This window comes from Rhinatrema bivittatum, chromosome 8 (assembly GCF_901001135.1).
Source record: "Rhinatrema bivittatum chromosome 8, aRhiBiv1.1, whole genome shotgun sequence".
In the NCBI taxonomy this organism is placed as follows: domain Eukaryota; kingdom Metazoa; phylum Chordata; class Amphibia; order Gymnophiona; family Rhinatrematidae; genus Rhinatrema; species Rhinatrema bivittatum.
In genome coordinates, this window is record NC_042622.1 from 3070752 (window position 1) to 3090855 (window position 20104).

At 57.0% G+C, this 20104-nt stretch overlaps 1 protein-coding gene across 2 annotated transcripts in view; it reads right to left on the reverse strand.

The window, feature by feature from the left end:
• Positions 1-20104, reverse strand: part of LOC115097291 — a 43979-nt gene that overhangs the window by 11918 nt on the left and 11957 nt on the right. For both annotated transcript variants that reach the window (XM_029612985.1, XM_029612986.1), the window contains exons 2-4: positions 18432-18513; positions 16333-16494; positions 15263-15394 (exon numbers count right to left, since the gene is read on the reverse strand). In XM_029612985.1, the coding sequence (XP_029468845.1) occupies positions 15263-15394; positions 16333-16494; positions 18432-18513 (376 nt within the window). The remainder of the gene's footprint in view (positions 1-15262; positions 15395-16332; positions 16495-18431; positions 18514-20104) is intronic.

Genomic DNA, 20104 nt, shown 5'->3' on the forward strand with positions numbered 1-20104 from the left:
CTGCCCTACCAGTAAGAATATGTGAGGGGGGAGGGGAGGAGCAGCTATGGGGGGACACTGCCCTCACCAGTAAGAATATGTGAGGGGCGAGGGAGGAGCAGCTATGGGGGGACACTGCCCTCACCAGTAAGAATATGTGAGGGGGGAGGGGAGGAGCAGCTATGGGGGACACTGCCCTCACCAGTAAGAATATGTGAGGGGGAGGGGAGGAGCAGCTATGGGGGGACACTGCCCTCACCAGTAAGAATATGTGAGGGGGGGGGGGGGGGGCAAGCTATGGGGGGACACTGCCCTCACCAGTAAGAATATGTGAGGGGGAGGGGAGGAGCAGCTATGGGGGGACACTGCCCTCACCAGTAAGAATATGTGAGGGGGGAGGGGAGGAGCAGCTATGGGGGTACACTGCCCTCACCAGTAAGAATATGTGAGGGGGGAGGGGAGGAGCAGCTATGGGGGGACACTGCCCTCACCAGTAAGAATATGTGAGGGGGGAGGGGAGGAGCAGCTATGGGGGGACACTGCCCTCACCAGTAAGAATATGTGAGGGGGGAGGGGAGGGGCAGCTATGGGGGGACACTGCCCTCACCAGTAAGAATATGTGAGGGGGGAGGGGAGGAGCAGCTATGGGGGGACACTGCCCTCACCAGTAAGAATATGTGAGGGGGGAGGGGAGGAGCAGCTATGGGGGGACACTGCCCTCACCAGTAAGAATATGTGAGGGTGGGAGGGGCAGCTATGGGGGGACACTGCCCTCACCAGTAAGAATATGTGAGGGTGGGAGGGGCAGCTATGGGGGGACACTGCCCTCACCAGTAAGAATATGTGAGGGGGGGAGGGGAGGAGCAGCTATGGGGGGACACTGCCCTCACCAGTAAGAATATGTGAGGGGGGAGGGGAGGGGCAGCTATGGGGGGACACTGCCCTCACCAGCAAGAATATGGGAGGGGGGAGGGGCAGCTATGGGGGGACACTGCCCTCACCAGTAAGAATATGTGAGGGGGGGAGGGGAGGAGCAGAGTCGGGGGGGGGGGGACACTGGAGGGAAATACAGCAGTCCTGGGTTTATTCTAGGCCTCTGCCCAGTGTAGCACAATTCTGGGGCTGCATCTCGCAGGGTCGCCAGCTCTCGCTGTTGCCACCCCGTACCCTCGTGTGCGCTGCTGATTTCCTGCCGCTCTCCCTCCCTGCCCAGCATGAGAGGCTGCTCTGCTACCAGGAGGATGCAACAGGGACCAGGGAATCGCACAGCCCAGGGCGGACACAGCCGCTCCCAGCCCCTGCTTCCTTCCTTCTCTGAGCAGCCTGGGAGGTGCAGGGGGGGGGGGGGAAGAAGCTCGGGATGCGGGGGGGGGGGGGGGGGGGGGAAGAAGCTCGGGATGCGGGGGGTGGATCTTCAGAAAGCTGCACAAGCTCCAGTCGTCACTGTGCTAGGACTGGGAATTGTCAGTGAAGTAGGAGTGCAGGGAGTATCCAGAGCAGGACACCTGGGGGGGGTGAGTGCAGGGAGTATCCAGAGCAAGACACCTGGGGGGGTGAGTGCAGGGAGTATCCAGAGCAAGACACCTGGGGGGGGGAGTGCGGGGGGGATCCAGAGCAGGGCACCTGGGGGGGGTGAGTGCAGGGAGTATCCAGAGCAAGACACCTGGGGGGGTGAGTGCAGGGAGTATCCAGAGCAAGACACCTGGGGGGGTGAGTGCGGGGGGTATCCAGAGCAGGGCACCTGGGGGGGTGAGTGCGGGGGGTATCCAGAGCAGGGCACCTGGGGGGGTGAGTGCGGGGAGTATCCAGAGCAGGGCACCTGGGGGGGTGAGTGCGGGGGGTATCCAGAGCAGGACACCTGGGGGGGGGTGAGGGCGGGGGGTATCCAGAGCAGGGCACCTGGGGGGGTGAGTGCGGGGGGGTATCCAGAGCAGGACACCTGGGGGGGGGTGAGTGCGGGGGGTATCCAGAGCAGGGCACCTGGGGGGGTGAGTGCGGGGAGTATCCAGAGCAGGGCACCTGGGGGGGTGAGTGCGGGGAGTATCCAGAGCAGGGCACCTGGGGGGGTGAGTGCGGGGGGTATCCAAAGCAGGGCACCTGGGGGGGTGAGTGCGGGGGGTATCCAGAGCAGGGCACCTGGGGGGGTGAGTGCGGGGGGTATCCAGAGCAGGGCACCTGGGGGGGGGAGTGCGGGGAGTATCCAGAGCAGGGCACCTGGGGGGGTGAGTGCGGGGGGTATCCAGAGCAGTTCACCTGGGGGGGGTGAGTGCGGGGGGTATCCAGAGCAGGGCACCTGGGGGGTGAGTGCGGGGGGTATCCAGAGCAGGGCACCTGGGGGGGTGTGTGCGGGGAGTATCCAGAGCAGGGCACCTGGGGGGGTGAGTGCGGGGGGTATCCAGAGCAGGGCACCTGGGGGGGTGAGTGCGGGGGTATCCAGAGCAGGGCACCTGGGGGGGTGAGTGAGGGGGGTATCCAGAGCAGGGCACCTGGGGGGTGAGTGCGGGGGGTATCCAGAGCAGGGCACCTGGGGGGGTGAGTGAGGGGGGTATCCAGAGCAGGGCACCTGGGGGGGTGAGTGCGGGGGGTATCCAGAGCGGGGCACCTGGGGTGGTGGCACTAGGCAGAGCCAGGGCGGGAGCAGAGACCTAAGCTGTGACGAGCCTTAATGATGGGGGCATTCGTGCTCCCCCCTCAGCACAGAGAACAGATCCTGGGGGAGGACGGATATCCTGCTGTAATAGTGCTAACAGGCTGAAACAAGACATTTATTGTAGAGATTACTTACCTGGTAATCTCCTTTTCCTTAGTGTATGCAGATGGACTCAGAACAAGTGGGTATAGTGTGCTCGTGCTAGCAGTTGGAGACGGATCTGACGTCAGCTCGGGTATATATACCCCCACAGGAAGTGTAGCAACTCAGTAATCTTCCTTGCAAAGCTTTATGGATATATGTGTGACTGACCGATCGATTAAATGAACAGGATTACCCTGACCAATTGATGGTAGCTGGAGACCGCCAGTGTTCTCAGCCGGAAGGCGTCGACACCCGGCAGGGTGGATGCCCTATCATAAGAAAACGTGGCTTACCGTGAGTCGTGAATCCCCATGTATACCGGCAGCCGGGCGGGATGCTGAGTCCATCTGCATACACTAAGGAAAAGGAGATTATCAGGTAAGTAATCTCTACATTTCCTAGCGTGTAGCAGATGGACTCAAAACAAGTGGGATGTACAAAAGCTACTCCCGGACTGGGCGGGAGGCTGCCCGAGGACCGTTTAGGATTGCCCTCGCAAATGCTGTGTCCTCCCGGGCCTGGACGTCCAGACGGTAGAATCTGGAGAAGGTATGGAGGGAGGACCACGTCGCCGCTTTGCAGATCTCTGCAGGCGACAGCAGCTTAGCTTCTGCCCAAGAGGCCGATTGTGCTCTGGTAGAATGAGCCTCGACCTGTAGAGGCGGTGGTTTTCCCGCCTCTATGTAGGCTGCCTTGATAACTTCTTTAATCCAGTGGGCGATGGTTGGCCGTGAGGCCGCTTCCCCTTGCTTTTTCCCGCTGTGCAGGACGAACAGATGGTCCGTCTTTCGTACTGCTTCTGACATTTCCAGGTATCTGGACAGCAGTCTGCCGATGTCGAGATGGCGTAGCCTTCGACCTTCCTCCGACTTCTTCAAACCTTCCGTGGTCGGCAAGGATATGGTTTGGTTGAGGTGGAAGCGTGAGACTACTTTGGGTAAGAAGGAAGGAACCGTGCAAAGATGGATAGCCTCTGGAGTGATTCTGAGAAATGGATCACGGCAGGACAGCGCTTGTAGCTCTGAGATGCGGCGTGCTGAGCATACAGCCAGCAAGAACCCCATCTTCAAGGTTAACAAACGGAGGGACAGGCCTCGGAGGGGTCTGAAGGCGGGTCCCGCTAGAAATTCCAAAACTAGGTTGAGGTTCCACAGGGGCACTGGCCACTTCAGTGGCGGGCGAATGTGTTTGACTCCTTTCAGGAAACGGGAAACGTCTGGGTGTGTGGCAATGCTGTTGCCCTCACTCCTGGGGCCGTAGCAGGATAGCGCTGCCACCTGAACCTTGATTGAATTGAGGAACAGACCCTTCTGAAGCCCATCTTGCAGGAAATCCAAAATGACGGGGATTTTAGCGGCATGTGGATTGGTGCTGTGAGTGTCACACCAGGCTTCAAATACTCTCCAGGTCCTGATATATGTTAGTGATGTGGAGAACTTGCGTGCTCGGAGGAGTGTATCTATTACCGGCTCCGAGTATCCTCTTTTCTTCAGTCTAGCCCTCTCAATGGCCAGACCGTAAGAGAGAATTGAGCCGGATTCTCGTGGAGGATAGGACCTTGCCACAGCAGGTCCCTGTGTGGAGGCAGGGGTAGTGGAGTCCCTGCCAGTAGTCTTCTCATGTCTGCATACCAGGGTCTTCTTGGCCAGTCCGGGGCCACTAGAAGAACTAGGCCTCTGTGTCGCTGAATCCTGTGTACAATGGCGCCCAGCAGGGGCCACGGAGGAAAGGCATATAGCAGGATCCCCTGAGGCCACGGCTGTACCAGGGCATCGATCCCCTGGGTTTGAGGATCCCGCCTGCGGCTGAAATATCTGGGAACTTGAGCGTTGGACCTGTCCACTAGTAGGTCCATGCCCGGCGTCCCCCACTGATCCGTGATCATCTGGAAGGCCGTGGGCGACAGCTGCCATTCCCCCGGGTTTAGGCTTTCTCTGCTGAGGAAGTCTGCCGTGGCATTGTCCTTCCCGGCGATGTGGACGGCGGACATGACCTGGAGATTTGCTTCTGCCCATGCCATCAGGGGGGGTTATTTCTAAGGATACCTGTCGGCTTCTGGTTCCGCCCTGTCGGTTGATGTATGCCACCATGGTGGCATTGTCCGACATCAGTCTGACTGCTCTGTTGCGAAGTCTGTGGGCAAATCACAGGCAGGCTAGCCTGACTGCCCGTGCCTCTAGTCGGTTGATATTCCACCCCGACTCTTCTCTGCTCCACCGCCCTTGGGCGGTTAGCTCTTCGCAGTGTGCTCCCCAGCCGCTCAGGCTGGCATCTGTAGTGAGCAGGGTCCAGGTTGGAGAGGACATTTTTGACCCCCGGCTCATGTGGCCGGGCTGCAGCCACCACCGTAGCTGATTCCGCACTCTGGCCGGTAGAGGTAGATGCACGATGTAGTTCTGTAATCGTGGGCTCCACTGAGATAGAAGGGCACGTTGCAACGGTCTCATATGAGCCCGTGCCCATGGTACCACTTCCAGAGTGGAGGCCATTAGGCCGAGGACCTGTAGATAATCCCAAGCTGTGGGCCGGGTGGTGCTCAGCAAAGTCTGCAAACGATGCCGGAGTTTTAGTTTCCTCTTGGAGGTCAGGCTGACTTTGTCTCCCTGGGTGTTGAATCGGACTCAGAGGTATTCTTGATGAATGGACAGCCAACAGATACACCCCCCCACTCAAACAGGTCATTAAGAAATTCTTTAAAATCCAGGATTACAGTGGGCTCTGGTAGAATTAGACCTGTGATGAGGAGACACACAATGTACCAAATGCAAAAAGAACAAAAAGCCTTCTCTATATTAAAAACTAATGAAGTTCTTGAGAAAAACATTGAAGTGTTACCAGAAAAGAGAAAAAAAACACAATGCATGCAGAATATCAAGTTCCATAACCAAAAGAAAAATCTAATTGAGATGGATAACTCTGTCAACAGTGGCACAACTGCAAAAGGAAAGAGTGAAGGGAATAACAAATCTCAACTAAAGTCTCATAAGGAGTCCAGGAAAAGCAATAACCTTAAAGAGAGTACCTGGAAGGCTATGACCACAAATGCTCATAGTTTGGGAAATAAAATCCCAGATCTGCAGGCCCTAATGACAGAGGCAGAATTGGACATTGTTGCTATCACAGAGACATGGTTCACTGAATCTCATGAATGGGATACAACAATACCAGGCTATAACTTGTTAAGGAAGGACAGAGTGGATAGAAAAGGGGGAGGTGTGGCTCTTTATGTCAGAAACAACATCCAAGCATCTGAGCTGCAAGGAAGTTGGGGCAAGGAAGAAGCACTATGGGTCGACCTAAAAAAGATGACGGAGCATCCATTTATATTGGAGTGGTTTACAGGCCTCCAAACCAAAAGGAAGAGCTGGACAGAGATCTGGTTGAAGACATCCATAAGATAGGTAAGAAGGGAGAAGTGGTGATCGTGGGTGACTTTAATATGCCAGATGTAGACTGGAAAATCCCATCTGCAGAAACTAAAAATAGTAGAGCGATAGTGGATGCCATGCAAGTAACTTTGTTCAAACAAATGGTGTTGGAACCCACGAGAGAAGGAGCTATACTCGACTTAGTGCTCACTAATGGAGATAATGTCTCCGATGTCCAGGTGGGCACCCACCTCAGCACCAGTGATCATCAAACGATATGGTTTAATATCACTAAAAGAATAGGGAAAAGAACCACAAAGACCCGAGTTTTACAGTTCAAAAACACAAACTTTGAGGAAATGGGGAAGTACCTGGAGGAAGAACTAAAAGGATGGGAGAACGAGAGAGATGTGGATCAGCAGTGGACCAATCTAAAAGGAGCAATCACCAAGGCAACTGCTCTATATGTTAGAAATGTAAAGAAAAGCAAAAGAAAATTGAAACCTATCTGGTTCTCAAAGGAGGTGGCTGACAAAATTAAAGCTAAAAGAACAGCATTCAAAAAATACAAAAGATCCCAAAGGGAGGACCACAAAGAAGAATATTTGTATCAACTGAGGGAGACGAAGAAAACAATCAAGTTGGCAAAAAGTCAAGCGGAAGAGAGGATTGCCAAGGAGATAAAAAATGGTGACAAAACATTTTTCAGATACATCAGCGAAAAGAGAAAGGTCCAAAGTGGTATAGTGAAATTGAAAGGTGGTAATGATCAATGTGTGGAGAGAGATGAAGAAATGGCAGAAATATTAAACGAATACTTCAGCTCTGTGTTCACTAAAGAAGACCCTGGAGAAGGACCATCTCTACACAACAAGAAACTGGAGGGAAGTGGAATAGATGAAAATCCTTTTACAGTAGAAAATGTATGGGAAGAGCTAAAGAATCTGAAAGTGGAGAAAGCTATGGGGCCTGATGGGATTCATCCAAGGATACTGAGGGAGCTCAGAGATGTTCTGGCGGGTCCGCTGTGTGACCTGTTCAATAGATCCCTAGAAACAGGAGTGGTACCAAGAGATTGGAGAAGAGCGGTGGTGGTCCCGCTTCACAAGAGTGGGAACAGGGAGGAGGCTGGCAACTACAGACCGGTTAGCCTCACTTCGGTGGTGGGAAAAGTAATGGAGTCACTGCTGAAAGAGAGAATAGTGAACTATCTACAGTCAGGAGAATTAATGGACCAGAGGCAACATGGATTCACCAGGGGAAGATCCTGTCAGACAAATCTGATTGACTTTTTTGACTGGGTAACCAAAGAATTGGATCAAGGAAGAGCGCTCGATGTCATCTACTTGGATTTCAGCAAAGCTTTTGATACGGTTCCGCACAGGAGACTGGTGAATAAAACGAGAAGCTTAGGAGTGAGGGCCGAGGTGGTGACCTGGATTGCAAATTGGTTGACGGACAGAAGACAATGTGTGATGGTAAACGGAACTTTCTCTGAAGAGAGAGCGGTTTTAAGTGGTGTACCACAAGGATCGGTTGGGACCGGTCCTGTTCAATATCTTTGTGAGCGACATTGCGGACGGGATAGAAGGTAAGGTTTGTCTTTTTGCGGATGACACTAAGATCTGCAACAGAGTGGACACGCCGGAAGGAGTGGAGAGAATGAGACGGGATTTAAGGAAACTGGAAGAGTGGTCGAAGATATGGCAGCTGAGATTCAATGCCAAGAACTGCAAAGTCATGCATATGGGGAGTGGAAATCCAAATGAACTGTATTCGATGGGGGGGGAAAGGCTGATGTGCACGGAGCAGGAGAGGGACCTTGGGGTGATAGTGTCTAATGATATGAAGTCTGCGAAACAATGTGACAAGGCGATAGCAAAAGCCAGAAGAATGCTGGGCTGCATAGAGAGAGGAATATCGAGTAAGAAAAGGGAAGTGATTATTCCCTTGTACAGGTCCTTGGTGAGGCCTCACCTGGAGTACTGTGTTCAGTTCTGGAGACCGTATCTACAAAGAGACAAAGACAAGATGGAAGCGGTACAGAGAAGGGCAACCAAGAAGGTGGAGGATCTTCATCGGATGACGTACGAGGAGAGATTGAAGAATCTAAATATGTACACCCTGGAGGAAAGGAGGAGCAGGGGTGATATGATTCAGACTTTCAGATACTTGAAAAACTTTAATGATCCAAAGACAACGACAAACCTTTTCAGACGGAAAAAAATCAGCAGAACCAGAGGTCACGAGCTGAGGCTCCGGGGAGGAAGACTAAGAACCAATGTCAGGAAGTATTTCTTCACGGAAAGGGTGGTGGATGCCTGGAATGCCCTTCCGGAGGAAGTGGTGAAGTCTAAAACTGTGAAAGACTTCAAAGGGGCGTGGGATAAACACTGTGGATCCATCAAGTCTAGTGGGCATAAATATAGAGGAGGTGGTAAAACACTGCACGGAGCGGCAGCAGCCACAGAGGCATTCACGGAGCGGGATGCCAGTGGCAAGTAGTTGTTCCACCTTCAGGCAGCAAAATACTGCACGGAGCGGCAGTAGCCACAGAGGCATTCACGGAGCGGGATGCCAGTGGTTTGTGTTCCACCTTCACGGAGCGGAAGGTTGGAGGGCTGCCATCTCCAAAAAAACAAAAAAACCAAAACAAAAAAACAAAAAACAAACAAGCAAAACAGAGGTGGGTAAGAGTATGGGGCAGGGGTGTGGCCGTTTATTGTGGCAGTTGCTACCCCTGATTGAACTGGATGTTCATTGGGATGCGGATACGGCACTGCTCTCTGCATTGGTGGAGGGGTGGAAGGGAATTGGGGCCGGAGGGTGCTGGAAGCCAATAGTGACGGGGGAGGGGGAGAAAAAAAGGGGTGGGGGGGAAGATTAAAAAAAAAAAAAAAAAATGGATAAACTGCGTAGCTTGCTGGGCAGACTGGATGGGCCGTTTGGTCTTCTTCTGCCGTCATTTCTATGTTTCTATGTTTCTATGTTTCTATTCCAGCGACTGCGAAGGCTGTAGGGAACTCTTGTTCGTGTTGACTACCCATCCTAGGCTTTCCAGAAGAGATATAACTCTGTTGGTTGCCCGGTGGCTCTCCTCCGATGACTTTTCCCTGATCAGCCAATCGTCTAGGTAGGGATGGACGAGAATGCCTTCCTTCCTGAGTGACGCCGCCACTACTACTATGACCTTGGTAAAGGTCCGTGGCGCGGTGGCTAACCCGAAGGGTAGAGCCCGGAACTGAAAGTGTTGTCCCAGGACTTTGAAGCGTAAGTAGCGCTGATGATCCCGATGGATTGGGATATGCAGGTAGGCTTCTGACAGATCCAGGGATGTGAGATACTCCCCTGGCTGTATGGCACTTCAGACTGACCGCAGAGTTTCCATGCGAAATCCTGGGACCCTTAAGTGCCGGTTGACCGACTTGAGGTCCAGGACGGGTCTGAAGGTGCCCCCCTTCTTGGACATGATGAAATAAATGGAGTAATGCCCAGAATTTATCTCCCATGCAGGCACTGGGATTATGGCTTTTAGGGACAGGAGCCTTCCCAAAGTAGCTTCCAGCACCGCCCTCTTGAGGGGCGGACAAGGAGATTCCACAAACTTGTCCAGAGGGAGGTGAAGGAAGTCCAGGTAATACCCTTCCTGGACAATGGCGAGGACCCACTGGTCTGAGGTAATCTCGACCCACCTGCGGAAGAATAGGGTTAGCCTGCCCCCTATGGCTTCGTCCCCCAGATGGGTCGGCTGATTCTCATTGTGGGATGCGGCCGGGACCCAAACCCGAGCTGGTTCCCCGCTTGCTGTGCCTGGTCCAAAAGGACTGGTTCCTGGTCTGAGAACAAGGTGCTTGGTAGCGAGCCCTGTAAGGTTGAAGCTTCTACCTCTGGATGGCCTAGGAAAAGGGCGCTGGTTCCTCCTTGACTTGTCTTCTGGTAGACGGGGTAATGGAGGGGCACCCCATTTATTGGCCAGTTTCTCGAGGTCGCTGCCGAACAGGAGGGATCCCCTCAAAGGGCATTCTGGTAAGGCGCGTCTTGGAGGAGGAGTCGGCCGACCAATTTCGTAGCCAGAGCTGTCTCCTGGCTGCCACTGAGGAGGACACTCCCTTGGCTGCCGTACGGACTAGGTCGGAGGCTGCGTCAGTGAGGAACGAGAGAGCTGATTCCATCTCTTCTCCCGGGGTGTTGTTCCTGGCTTGTGATAAACAGGAACGCGTCACCACGGTGCAGCAGGTCGCGATTCGTAGGGACATGGCTGCCACCTCAAAGGCTTGTTTCAGAATGGCGTCCAGGCACCGGTCATGTGTATCCTTGAGGGCCGCCCCTCCCTCCACTGGAATGGTGGTGCGCTTCACAATTGCGCTAACTATGGCGTCTACCTGGGGGCACGCCAGCAGCTCCTTGGTTGCCGGGTCCAGGGGGTACATGCCAGACAAGGCCCGACCCCCTTTGAATGAGGCCTCCGGCGCATTCCACTCCAGATCGATTAGCTGCTGTGCTGCTTGTAGGAGGGGGAAATGGGGAGCCGTTTGGCGCAGGCCCTCCAGCAGGGGGTTCATTCTAGGTTCCCCTGGGGTACCTGGGCCAGCTCCGACAGGCATTGAGAGACCAGGTCTGGGAGATCCTCCTTAAGAAAGAAGCGTCTCATGGTTCGATACGGCTCTATCCCCGAGGGAAGTTCTCCCTCCTCGGGGGGCTCTTCTTCTTCCTCAGAGCAATCTGAATCCCCATAAGTGGGGCTTCCGGGTGGCGAGTGGCCGTGTCTAGGACTTGAGGGTCCAGGGGCCGGGTCATCCGGTACGTATGGGTCCATTCGGGGATCAGACTGCATCTTGACAAAGGCGTGAATCCCCTTGAATAATTCCACCCAGGAGAGCGAAGCAGGTTCTAGCCTTAGGGGCACCAGGTCTCTCGGGTTCCCTGGCTGCTCACCGCGGCCTGCTAGGTCCAGGGTGTTCCCTGAGGAACTGGCAAGTAGGCTGGGCTGGGACCGGCCCTGGCCTGGAACTCCCAGGGCCTCCTCACATTGGGCACATAGGGAGTCTGCTTCCTCGCTCTGTGTGGCTCTGAGGTTGCCTGCTGAGCAGAGGCTTAGAGCTCTTATGCCTGATTCTGGAGGTGCCGGCTCTGCGGACGCATGGGCTCTCATACGCTCCATCGCGTCTGTTATCTCTATGTGCCGGTGCGCTCCCAGCCTAAAGTACGCGCTTTGTAATATGCGCGAAGATGTGCGCCTCTCAACATGCACCTCTCAACATGCGCCCATCAATCGTGCACTTAGCAGCGTGCGCCTCTCAACATGCGCCCATCAATCGTGCACTTAGCAGCATGCGCCTCTCAACGTGCGCTTAGCAGCGTGCGCCTATCAACATGCGCCCATCAATCGTGCACTTAGCAGCGTGCGCCTATCAACGTGCGCCTCTCAACATGCGCCCATCAATCGTGCACTTAGCAGCGTGCGCCTCTCAACATGCGCCCATCAATCGTGCACTTAGCAGCATGCGCCTCTCAACGTGCGCTTAGCAGCGTGCGCCTATCAACGTGCGCCTCTCAACATGCGCCCATCAATCGTGCACTTAGCAGCGTGCGCCTCTCAACGTGCGCCCATCAATCGTGCACTTAGCAGCGTGCGCCTCTCAACATGCGCCCATCAATCGTGCACTTAGCAGCATGCGCCTCTCAACGTGCGCTTAGCAGCGTGCGCCTATCAACGTGCGCCTCTCAACATGCGCCCATCAATCGTGCACTTAGCAGCGTGCGCCTCTCAACGTGCGCCCATCAATCGTGCACTTAGCAGCGTGCGCCTCTCAACGTGCGCCCATCAATCGTGCACTTGGCAACGTGCGCCTCTCAACGTGCGCCCATCAATCGTGCACTTAACAGCGTGCGCCTCTCAACGTGCGCTTAGCAGCGTGCGCCTATCAACGTGCGCCTCTCAACATGCGCCCATCAATCGTGCACTTAGCAGCGTGCGCCTCTCAACATGCGCCTATCAACGTGCGCCTATCAACGTGCGCCTATCAACTATCAATGTGCGCCCAATTAGTTTTGGGCGCCTAACCTATGCGCCCATTGCCTGTGCGCTGAGTCCAGTCTGAGCGCTAGGCGAGGCGGCGAACCAGGGCAGATGGTGACGGCGAGCAGGCAGGCAAAATGGCGACCTCCTAGGCGGGCTGCCACGCAGGCAGACCCCGCTAATCCTCGCTTCCTCGGAGACCAGCAAAGTAAAGATGAACGCCTTACCTGATCTTCGGCGCTTCCCGGCTGCGACCCGGGCGGTCTCCGGCTGCGGGGGGAGAGGGTGAGTACCGTCACCGCCGCGCTCGAGGAAGTGCACCCGCTGCCTCTAGGCCGCGCCCGAACTCGTCCCGCTCGGGGGCCAAGTCCTCACCGCGGATGGATCGGGACCGAGGCTGCCTCTACGCCGCGCCCGAGCCCTTCTCACTCGGGGGCTAGGTCCCTGCTGCGAATCGGCCGCCGGACCGAGGCTCTCACTTCCGAGGGACCACGGAAATCACCTCGGGAAACTCAACTGGGGGAGGGACCCGAGGGTATCACCGCAGGAGTGCGGGGCTCGTCTTCAGGTAGGTTTCTTCTTTGAATTTAGTCGTTAGAATTTGGAAAAACACTCAGCGAGCGTGAGGGAGCTCCAAACTGCTTTGGAGACGGAAATTACTGAATTGCCTCACTTCCTGTGGGGGTATATGTACCCGTGCTGACGTCAGATCCGTCTCCAACTGCTAGCACGAGGATACTATACCCATTCGTTCTGAGTCCATCTGCTACACGCTAGGAAATTACCTTTTGGCGTTTGTTTTGCACAAATTAATATGGAAATAATAAAACAAAATGGGCCCAGGGATGGAGTTGGATTCTAAACTTCAACGAGACCTTTCAGAGCAGATTAGCCAAAGCTTCTGTTGTGTTGAGGGTCCCTATGCAAAGAGTAAAAGGAGGTGAAGACGTGGAGTGGAGTTCATGTGTGCATGGAGGCGGGCGTCACGTGTGCATGGAGTGGAGTTCACGTGTGCATGGAGGGGGCGTCACGTGTGCATGGAGGGGGGCGTCACGTGTGCATGGAGTGGAGTTCACGTGTGCATGGAGGGGGGCGTCACGTGTGCATGGAGGGGGCGTCACGTGTGCATGGAGTGGAGTTCACATGTGCATGGAGGCGGCGTCACGTGTGCATGGAGGGGGGCGTCACATGTGCATGGAGGGGGGTGTCACGTGTGCATGGAGGGGGCGTCACGTGTGCATGGAGTGGAGTTCACGTGTGCATGGAGGGGGGCGTCACGTGTGCATGGAGTGGAGTTCACGTGTGCATGGAGGGGGGCGTCACGTGTGCATGGAGTGGAGTTCACGTGTGCATGGAGGGGGGGTCACGTGTGCATGGAGGGGGGCGTCACGTGTGCATGGAGTGGAGTTCATGTGTGCATGGAGGGGGGTGTCACATGTGCATGGAGGGGGCGTCACATGTGCATGGAGTGGAGTTCACGTGTGCATGGAGGCGGCGTCACGTGTGCATGGAGGGGGGCGTCACATGTGCATGGAGGGGGGTGTCACGTGTGCATGGAGGGGGCGTCACGTGTGCATGGAGTGGAGTTCACGTGTGCATGGAGGGGGGCGTCACGTGTGCATGGAGTGGAGTTCACGTGTGCATGGAGGGGGGCGTCACGTGTGCATGGAGTGGAGTTCACGTGTGCATGGAGGGGGGCGTCACGTGTGCATGGAGTGGAGTTCACGTGTGCATGGAGGGGGGCGTCACGTGTGCATGGAGGGGGGGCGTCACGTGTGCATGGAGTGGAGTTCACGTGTGCATGGAGGGGGCGTCACGTGTGCATGGAGGGGGGCGTCACGTGTGCATGGAGGGGGGCGTCACGTGTGCCAGTAGGGCTGCCGTGGGCTGAGCGCTATGCGCCATGCATGCCCCGCTCCAGTCAGGCACAGCCTGTGCCTGAGCTCTGGGCTTCAGTCTGCTGCAGGGGCAGAGCTTGTTCAGCTCTGGGAGCTCCCAGCCCGGGAGCACAGGTGACTTATTAGGGTGGAAGTTTCTACCTTGGGCAGAGCCCACCTAATCATCCTATTATTATTATTATTATTATTATTAAAAACAAAGTGATGTCGGGGGCCTGAGAGTGAGGAGCTGGAGCTGGAGCTGGAGCTGGGGCTGGAGCTGGAGCTGGAGCTGGAGCTGGAGCTGGAGCTGGAGCTGGGGCTGGAGCTGGAGCTGGGGCTGGGGCTGGAGCTGGGGCTGGAGCTGGGGCTGGGGCTGGGGCTGGGGCTGGAGCTGGAGCTGGGGCTGGGGCTGGGGCTGGGGCTGGGGCTGGGGCTGGAGCTGGAGCTGGAGCTGGAGCTGGGGCTGGAGCTGGAGCTGGGGCTGGAGCTGGAGCTGGAGCTGGGGCTGGGGCTGGAGCTGGAGCTGGGGCTGGGGCTGGGGCTGGGGCTGGGGCTGGAGCTGGGGCTGGAGCTGGAGCTGGGGCTGGGGCTGGGGCTGGGGCTGGGGCTGGAGCTGGGGCTGGGGCTGGGGCTGGGGCTGGAGCTGGAGCTGGAGCTGGAGCTGGAGCTGGGGCTGGGGCTGGAGCTGGGGCTGGAGCTGGAGCTGGAGCTGGGGCTGGAGCTGGGGCTGGAGCTGGAGCTGGAGCTGGAGCTGGGGCCTGAGCTGAGATCAGTGCCACAGCGGCTCCCTCGCAGCTTTCATGGGCTGCGTCAGTACCCGGCTGAGAGCCTCGCTGGGTCCCTGCCTGAATCGCACACCTCGGCTTTACCTGGGCCTGGGCCTTTTCTAAACGCGTAACCACCAACAGGCGCACAAGTGCCAGGCCGCAGAGCGCTGACCCGGGAAAGCGTGCGCCACACGGCTGCCAGCGCACGCACATTACTGCTGCACTAAGTAATAATCGGGGAAAGGCAGGTTAGGTTTATTGGGTGGGGTGGGGTGGGGTGGGGGAGGGGGATTAATGCCGCTGTACTACACGGCTCCTTTACTAGAGAATGGAGGAGATTTACAGCAGGGGGGGGTTACATTGGGGGGGGGTTACATTGGGGGGGGGGGCAGCGCAGGAAGAAACAGAGCGGGGGGTTGTGAGTATCGGTCCCTCCCCTTTACTCTCTTACTTACCATAAACTCGTTGCCACCAAACAATTAGTCCAGTGAAGCCGAAGAAGAGAAAGATTCCCCCCAGCACAGTCTTCCACTCGTGGGAGGGCCTGTTCATCTCCGCAAAGCTTTTATCAAACTTGATCCGATAAACTAGAGAAAGCAAAAGGCGGCCAGTGACTCTTCCCCGCTGCCAGCGAGTGCTCCCCGCTGCCACTGACCCCTCCCCGCTGTCAGCGAGTGCTCCCCGCTGCCACTGACCCCTCCCCACTGCCACTAACTCCTCCCCCCGCTGCCAGTGACCCCTCCCCGCTGTCAGCAAGTGCTCCCCGCTGCCAGTGACTCCTCCCCACTGCCACTGACCCCTCCCCGCTGTCAGCGAGTGCTCTCCGCTGCCAGTGACTCCTCCCCACTGCCACTGACTCCTCCCTGCTGCCACTGACCCCTCCCCGCTGTCAGTGAGTGCTCCCCGCTGCCAGTGACTCCTCCCTGCTGCCACTGACCCCTCCCCACTGTCAGCGAGTGCTCCCCGCTGCCAGTGACTCCTCCCCCCGCTGCCAGTTACCCCTCCCCGCTGTCAGCGAGTGCTCCCCGCTGCCAGTGACTCCTCCCTGCTGCCACTGACCCCTCCCCACTGTCAGCGAGTGCTCCCCGCTGCCAGTGACTCCTCCCCACTGCCACTGACTCCTCCCTGCTGCCAGCGACCCCTCCCCGCTGCCAGTGACCCCTCCCCGCTGCCAGCGAGTGCTCCCCACTGCCAGCGAGTGCTCCCCACTGCCACTGACTCCTCCCTGCTGCCAGTGACCCCCTCCCCGCTGCCAGTAACCCCTCCCCGCTGTCAGCAAGTGCTCCCCGCTGCCAGTGACTCCTCCCCACTGCCACTGACTCCTCCCTGCTGCCAGCGACCCCTCCCCGCTGCCAGCGAGTGCTCCCCACTGCCAGCGAGTGCTCCCCACTGCCAGTGACCCCCTCCCCACTGCCAGTAACCCCTCCCCGCTGCCAGCGAGTGCTCCCCACTGCCAGTGACCCCTCCCCGCTGCCAGTCTCACCCTGCTCTGCCCCCAGCTCAGACCTCCCTGCGCATTACGTACGAGCAACTTTCTCCTGGTTACTCAGCTGCTTCCAGGACCCCTTCTCCTTCTCCTTCAGAGCTGCCTGCTCTGGCCCCAGCTCCCTCTGGAAGGTGCCCTCAGGCAGGGGGAACACCCGATGGTCAAAATACACAGGGGCAGGGCGACCTTCCGGCTTGGAAACTGAAGACAGAAGAGATGGGAAATGAGCGCTGAAGATTTCACCAAGGACGGCACCAGATCTTCACCTACGCACAGCACAGTAGTTAGAAAGTTACTCATTGCTTAATAATAAGCAAGGAATTAATTACTTTTCATGCTCCTGAAAACAAGATGGAGCCTTTGCTGTTCCACAGTACAAATCTGCGCAGGTGCAGCACCTGAGGAGAAGCAGAGCCAGACGCCCAGGCAAGGCTCCTCAGATTAGTGCAGTGCCAGGGCGCGGCTGCACACCCACAATGAATATGCATGAGACAGAGGCACTGCAGCCAAACCAGTCTCATGCATATTCATTAGAGGTGTGAGGTGAGAGTTGCCTACCCCTGACCCACTAAGACCTTTCTATTGGCCTAACTGAATACGTCTAGGAAGAGCCATCCCTGGCCTGATGCACAGAGGATAACTCACAGATGTATTCAGTTCGTCCAATTCAAAATGTCTCACCTACAAGTACTTTGTTGACCCTTAAATTCCACATTTTTCACAAAATGCCCCCTAGCAGGCTTAACATTCTGCACACAACAATATCTGACATTTCTCCTCTAATTCTGACTGCAGACAGGTTTTGTGCAAACTGTGAAAGCTTTCAAACCCCAACATAGGAGTTCGACTGATATCCGAGTTCACTGAGCACAAACGTCCTGGCATTCATCCCAGGTGAGGCTGCACGATGGGGAGGGTGGAGGGAGGCTGCACGATGGGGATCAGGGTGGAGGGAGGCTGCACAATGGGGATCAGGGTGGAGTGAGGCTGCACGATGGGGGATCAGGGTGGAGGGAGGCTGCACGATGGGGGATCAGGGTGGAGTGAGGCTGCACGATGGGGATCAGGGTGGAGTGAGGCTGCACGATGGGGGATCAGGGTGGAGGGAGGCTGCACGATGGGGATCAGGGTGGAGGGAGGCTGCACGATGGGGATCAGGGTGGAGGGAGGCTGCACGATGGGGATCAGGGTGGAGGGAGGCTGCACGATGGGGAGGGTGGAGGGAGGCTGCACGATGGGGAGGGTGGGGGGAGGCTGCACGATGGGGATCAGGGTGGAGGGAGGCTGCACGATGGGGATCAGGGTGGAGGGAGGCTGCACGATGGGGATCAGGGTGGAGTGAGGCTGCACGATGGGGGATCAGGGTGGAGGGAGGCTGCACGATGGGGATCAGGGTGGAGGGAGGCTGCACGATGGGGATCAGGGTGGAGGGAGGCTGCACGATGGGGATCAGGGTGGAGGGAGCCTGCACGATGGGGATCAGGGTGGAGGGAGGCTGCACGATGGGGATCAGGGTGGAGGAAGGCTGCACGATGGGGGATCAGGGTGGAGGGAGGCTGCACGATGGGGATCAGGGTGGAGGGAGGCTGCACGATGGGGAGGGTGGAGGGAGGCTGCACGATGGGGATCAGGGTGGAGGGAGGCTGCAGTCCTGTGTGGCTGGGAAGAGACTGCAATCCAGGAGGGGGGCTGCGGTCCCGGGGTCAGCGCTAGAGCAGGGCGGGGGCTGCGGTCCCGGGGTCAGCGCTAGAGCAGGGCGGGGGGCTGCTGTCCCGGGGTCAGCGCTAGAGCAGGGCGGGGGCTGCGGTCCCGGGGTCAGCGCTAGAGCAGGGCGGGGGCTGCGGTCCCGGGGTCAGCGCTAGAAGCTGGGAGGTGAGAGGCAGCTTTTTTGGGGTCACAGTCCCAAGCACCGAGATGAGATAATAAAGGGGAGCAGAATGGACCCCGTATCGGCGAAGCAGAAAGCTGTAGTTAGTGGGAACGTGACCCTTATTTGTTCTGTGTCTGTCAGTGCACATCAGGGAACCCCTGCATGGATACAGGAATCCTGACCAAGCTTTGCCAGACTTCTCCCAGGGTGACCGATCCCATGGGCAGTGGTGTGAGGGAGGGAAGGAAGGGGCAGAACCTGTTCTTACCATGTGCCTCGTGGATGTGTGCAGCACCCAGGACTCCTGACCTCAGCAACGTCCCTGCCCGCAGGCTCCGAACGGCCAACATCTGCAGGAGAGAAACATCACAGAGCAGTGAGGAAGACGGACAGGCCAGGGCCACAGCTGGCACGGATACCCGGGCAGCAGCGTCCGTGCACGGAGAGGTGGGCAGCAGCGTCAGTGCACGGATACCCGGGCAGCAGCGTCCGTGCATGGAGAGGTGGGCAGCAGCGTCCGTGCACGGAGAGGTGGGCAGCAGCGTCAGTGCACGGATACCCGGGCAGCAGCGTCCGTGCACGGAGAGGTGGGCAGCAGCGTCAGTGCACGGATACGCGGGCAGCAGCGTCCGTGCACGGAGAGGTGGGCAGCAGCGTCAGTGCACGGATACCCGGGCAGCAGCGTCCGTGCACGGAGAGGTGGGCAGCAGCGTCCGTGCATGGATACCCGGGCAGCAGCGTCCGTGCACGGAGAGGTGGGCAGCAGCGTCAGTGCACGGATACCCGGGCAGCAGCGTCCGTGCACGGATACCCGGGCAGCAGCGTCCGTGCACGGAGAGGTGGGCAGCAGCGTCCGTGCACGGAGAGGTGGGGGTAGGACGATTGTTCAGAGCATTTCAGCCTAACCCCCAGCCCTTTCACAGGTCAGGAAAGCAGTGAGGCTGGAACACTTTCGCTAGCTACAGAAGTGGAAGGATTAAAGGGGAGAATGGGCTAAGTGAAGAGGAAGATCAGACGGACGCCCATCTCCTGCATGCATTCGTCTTCTTGTGCAGCCTCCTGCTCAGAGGTGCAGCAACGTTTCCGGGCTGACCCTGGAGTTTGTGGCGTCAGGTCCTGTGCTTGTCTGTTATGCAGACTAAAAGGTGGATGCACTATGTGTGCACTACCATTCACCCCTCCCGGGTGTGTGATGCAATAGGGCATTAAAAAGGAAGCGCTAGGAGAAATTGTGCATCCCTAGTGCCTCCTTGGCAACGGTGGCTGTTAAGTGCTCAATACGAGCATCCATTCTCTCTGCCCTGAAATTCTCTTTTCCCGGTCAAGCCTTTTTTTTTGTCTACATTTAGCTTTCTGTGGTTCCTCCTACTTAGCATCGTGATGATATTTTGTAGGAAGAGCAGACAGCATGGTTTTTTGGGGGTTTTTGCTGAGCCTTTAAGTGTGGAATGTGCGGGGCTGGTGTTAAATTTTCCATGTTAAACAGGGCCAGTTGGGCACGCAGTCATTGTCTGCATCCTGGGGTAATGGCTAATAATGTTCATCATATCTAGATGAGGCTATTAGCTATGTGCTCGATTGGCCCAGCGTTTTGGACACGCTAATTCCGTTATTGCATCGTGCATTACTTAGCGTGTCTAACATGCGCACCCACTGAAGAGTTAAGCCGTGCACTGGCCTGAGCGCTGTGTGTAAGCCGCCAGGAGGATAGAAGAGGTCCCAGCCTCTAGCTGTTGTGACCCTGAGGAAGAGCAGCAGTGGAGGGTGGAGCGAGTTCCCAGAGGGCAGGTACAGAGGAAGGGTTGGCCAGGACAGGTAAGGGGTGGAGGTGAAAGATAAGGGGATAAAAGGGAGACAGTAAAACTGGCTGGGCATCTGAGGCTTCTGCTGTCTGTTGCTCACCACCGATCCAACCATCGGTGCCGATACGTCCGTCGGCGC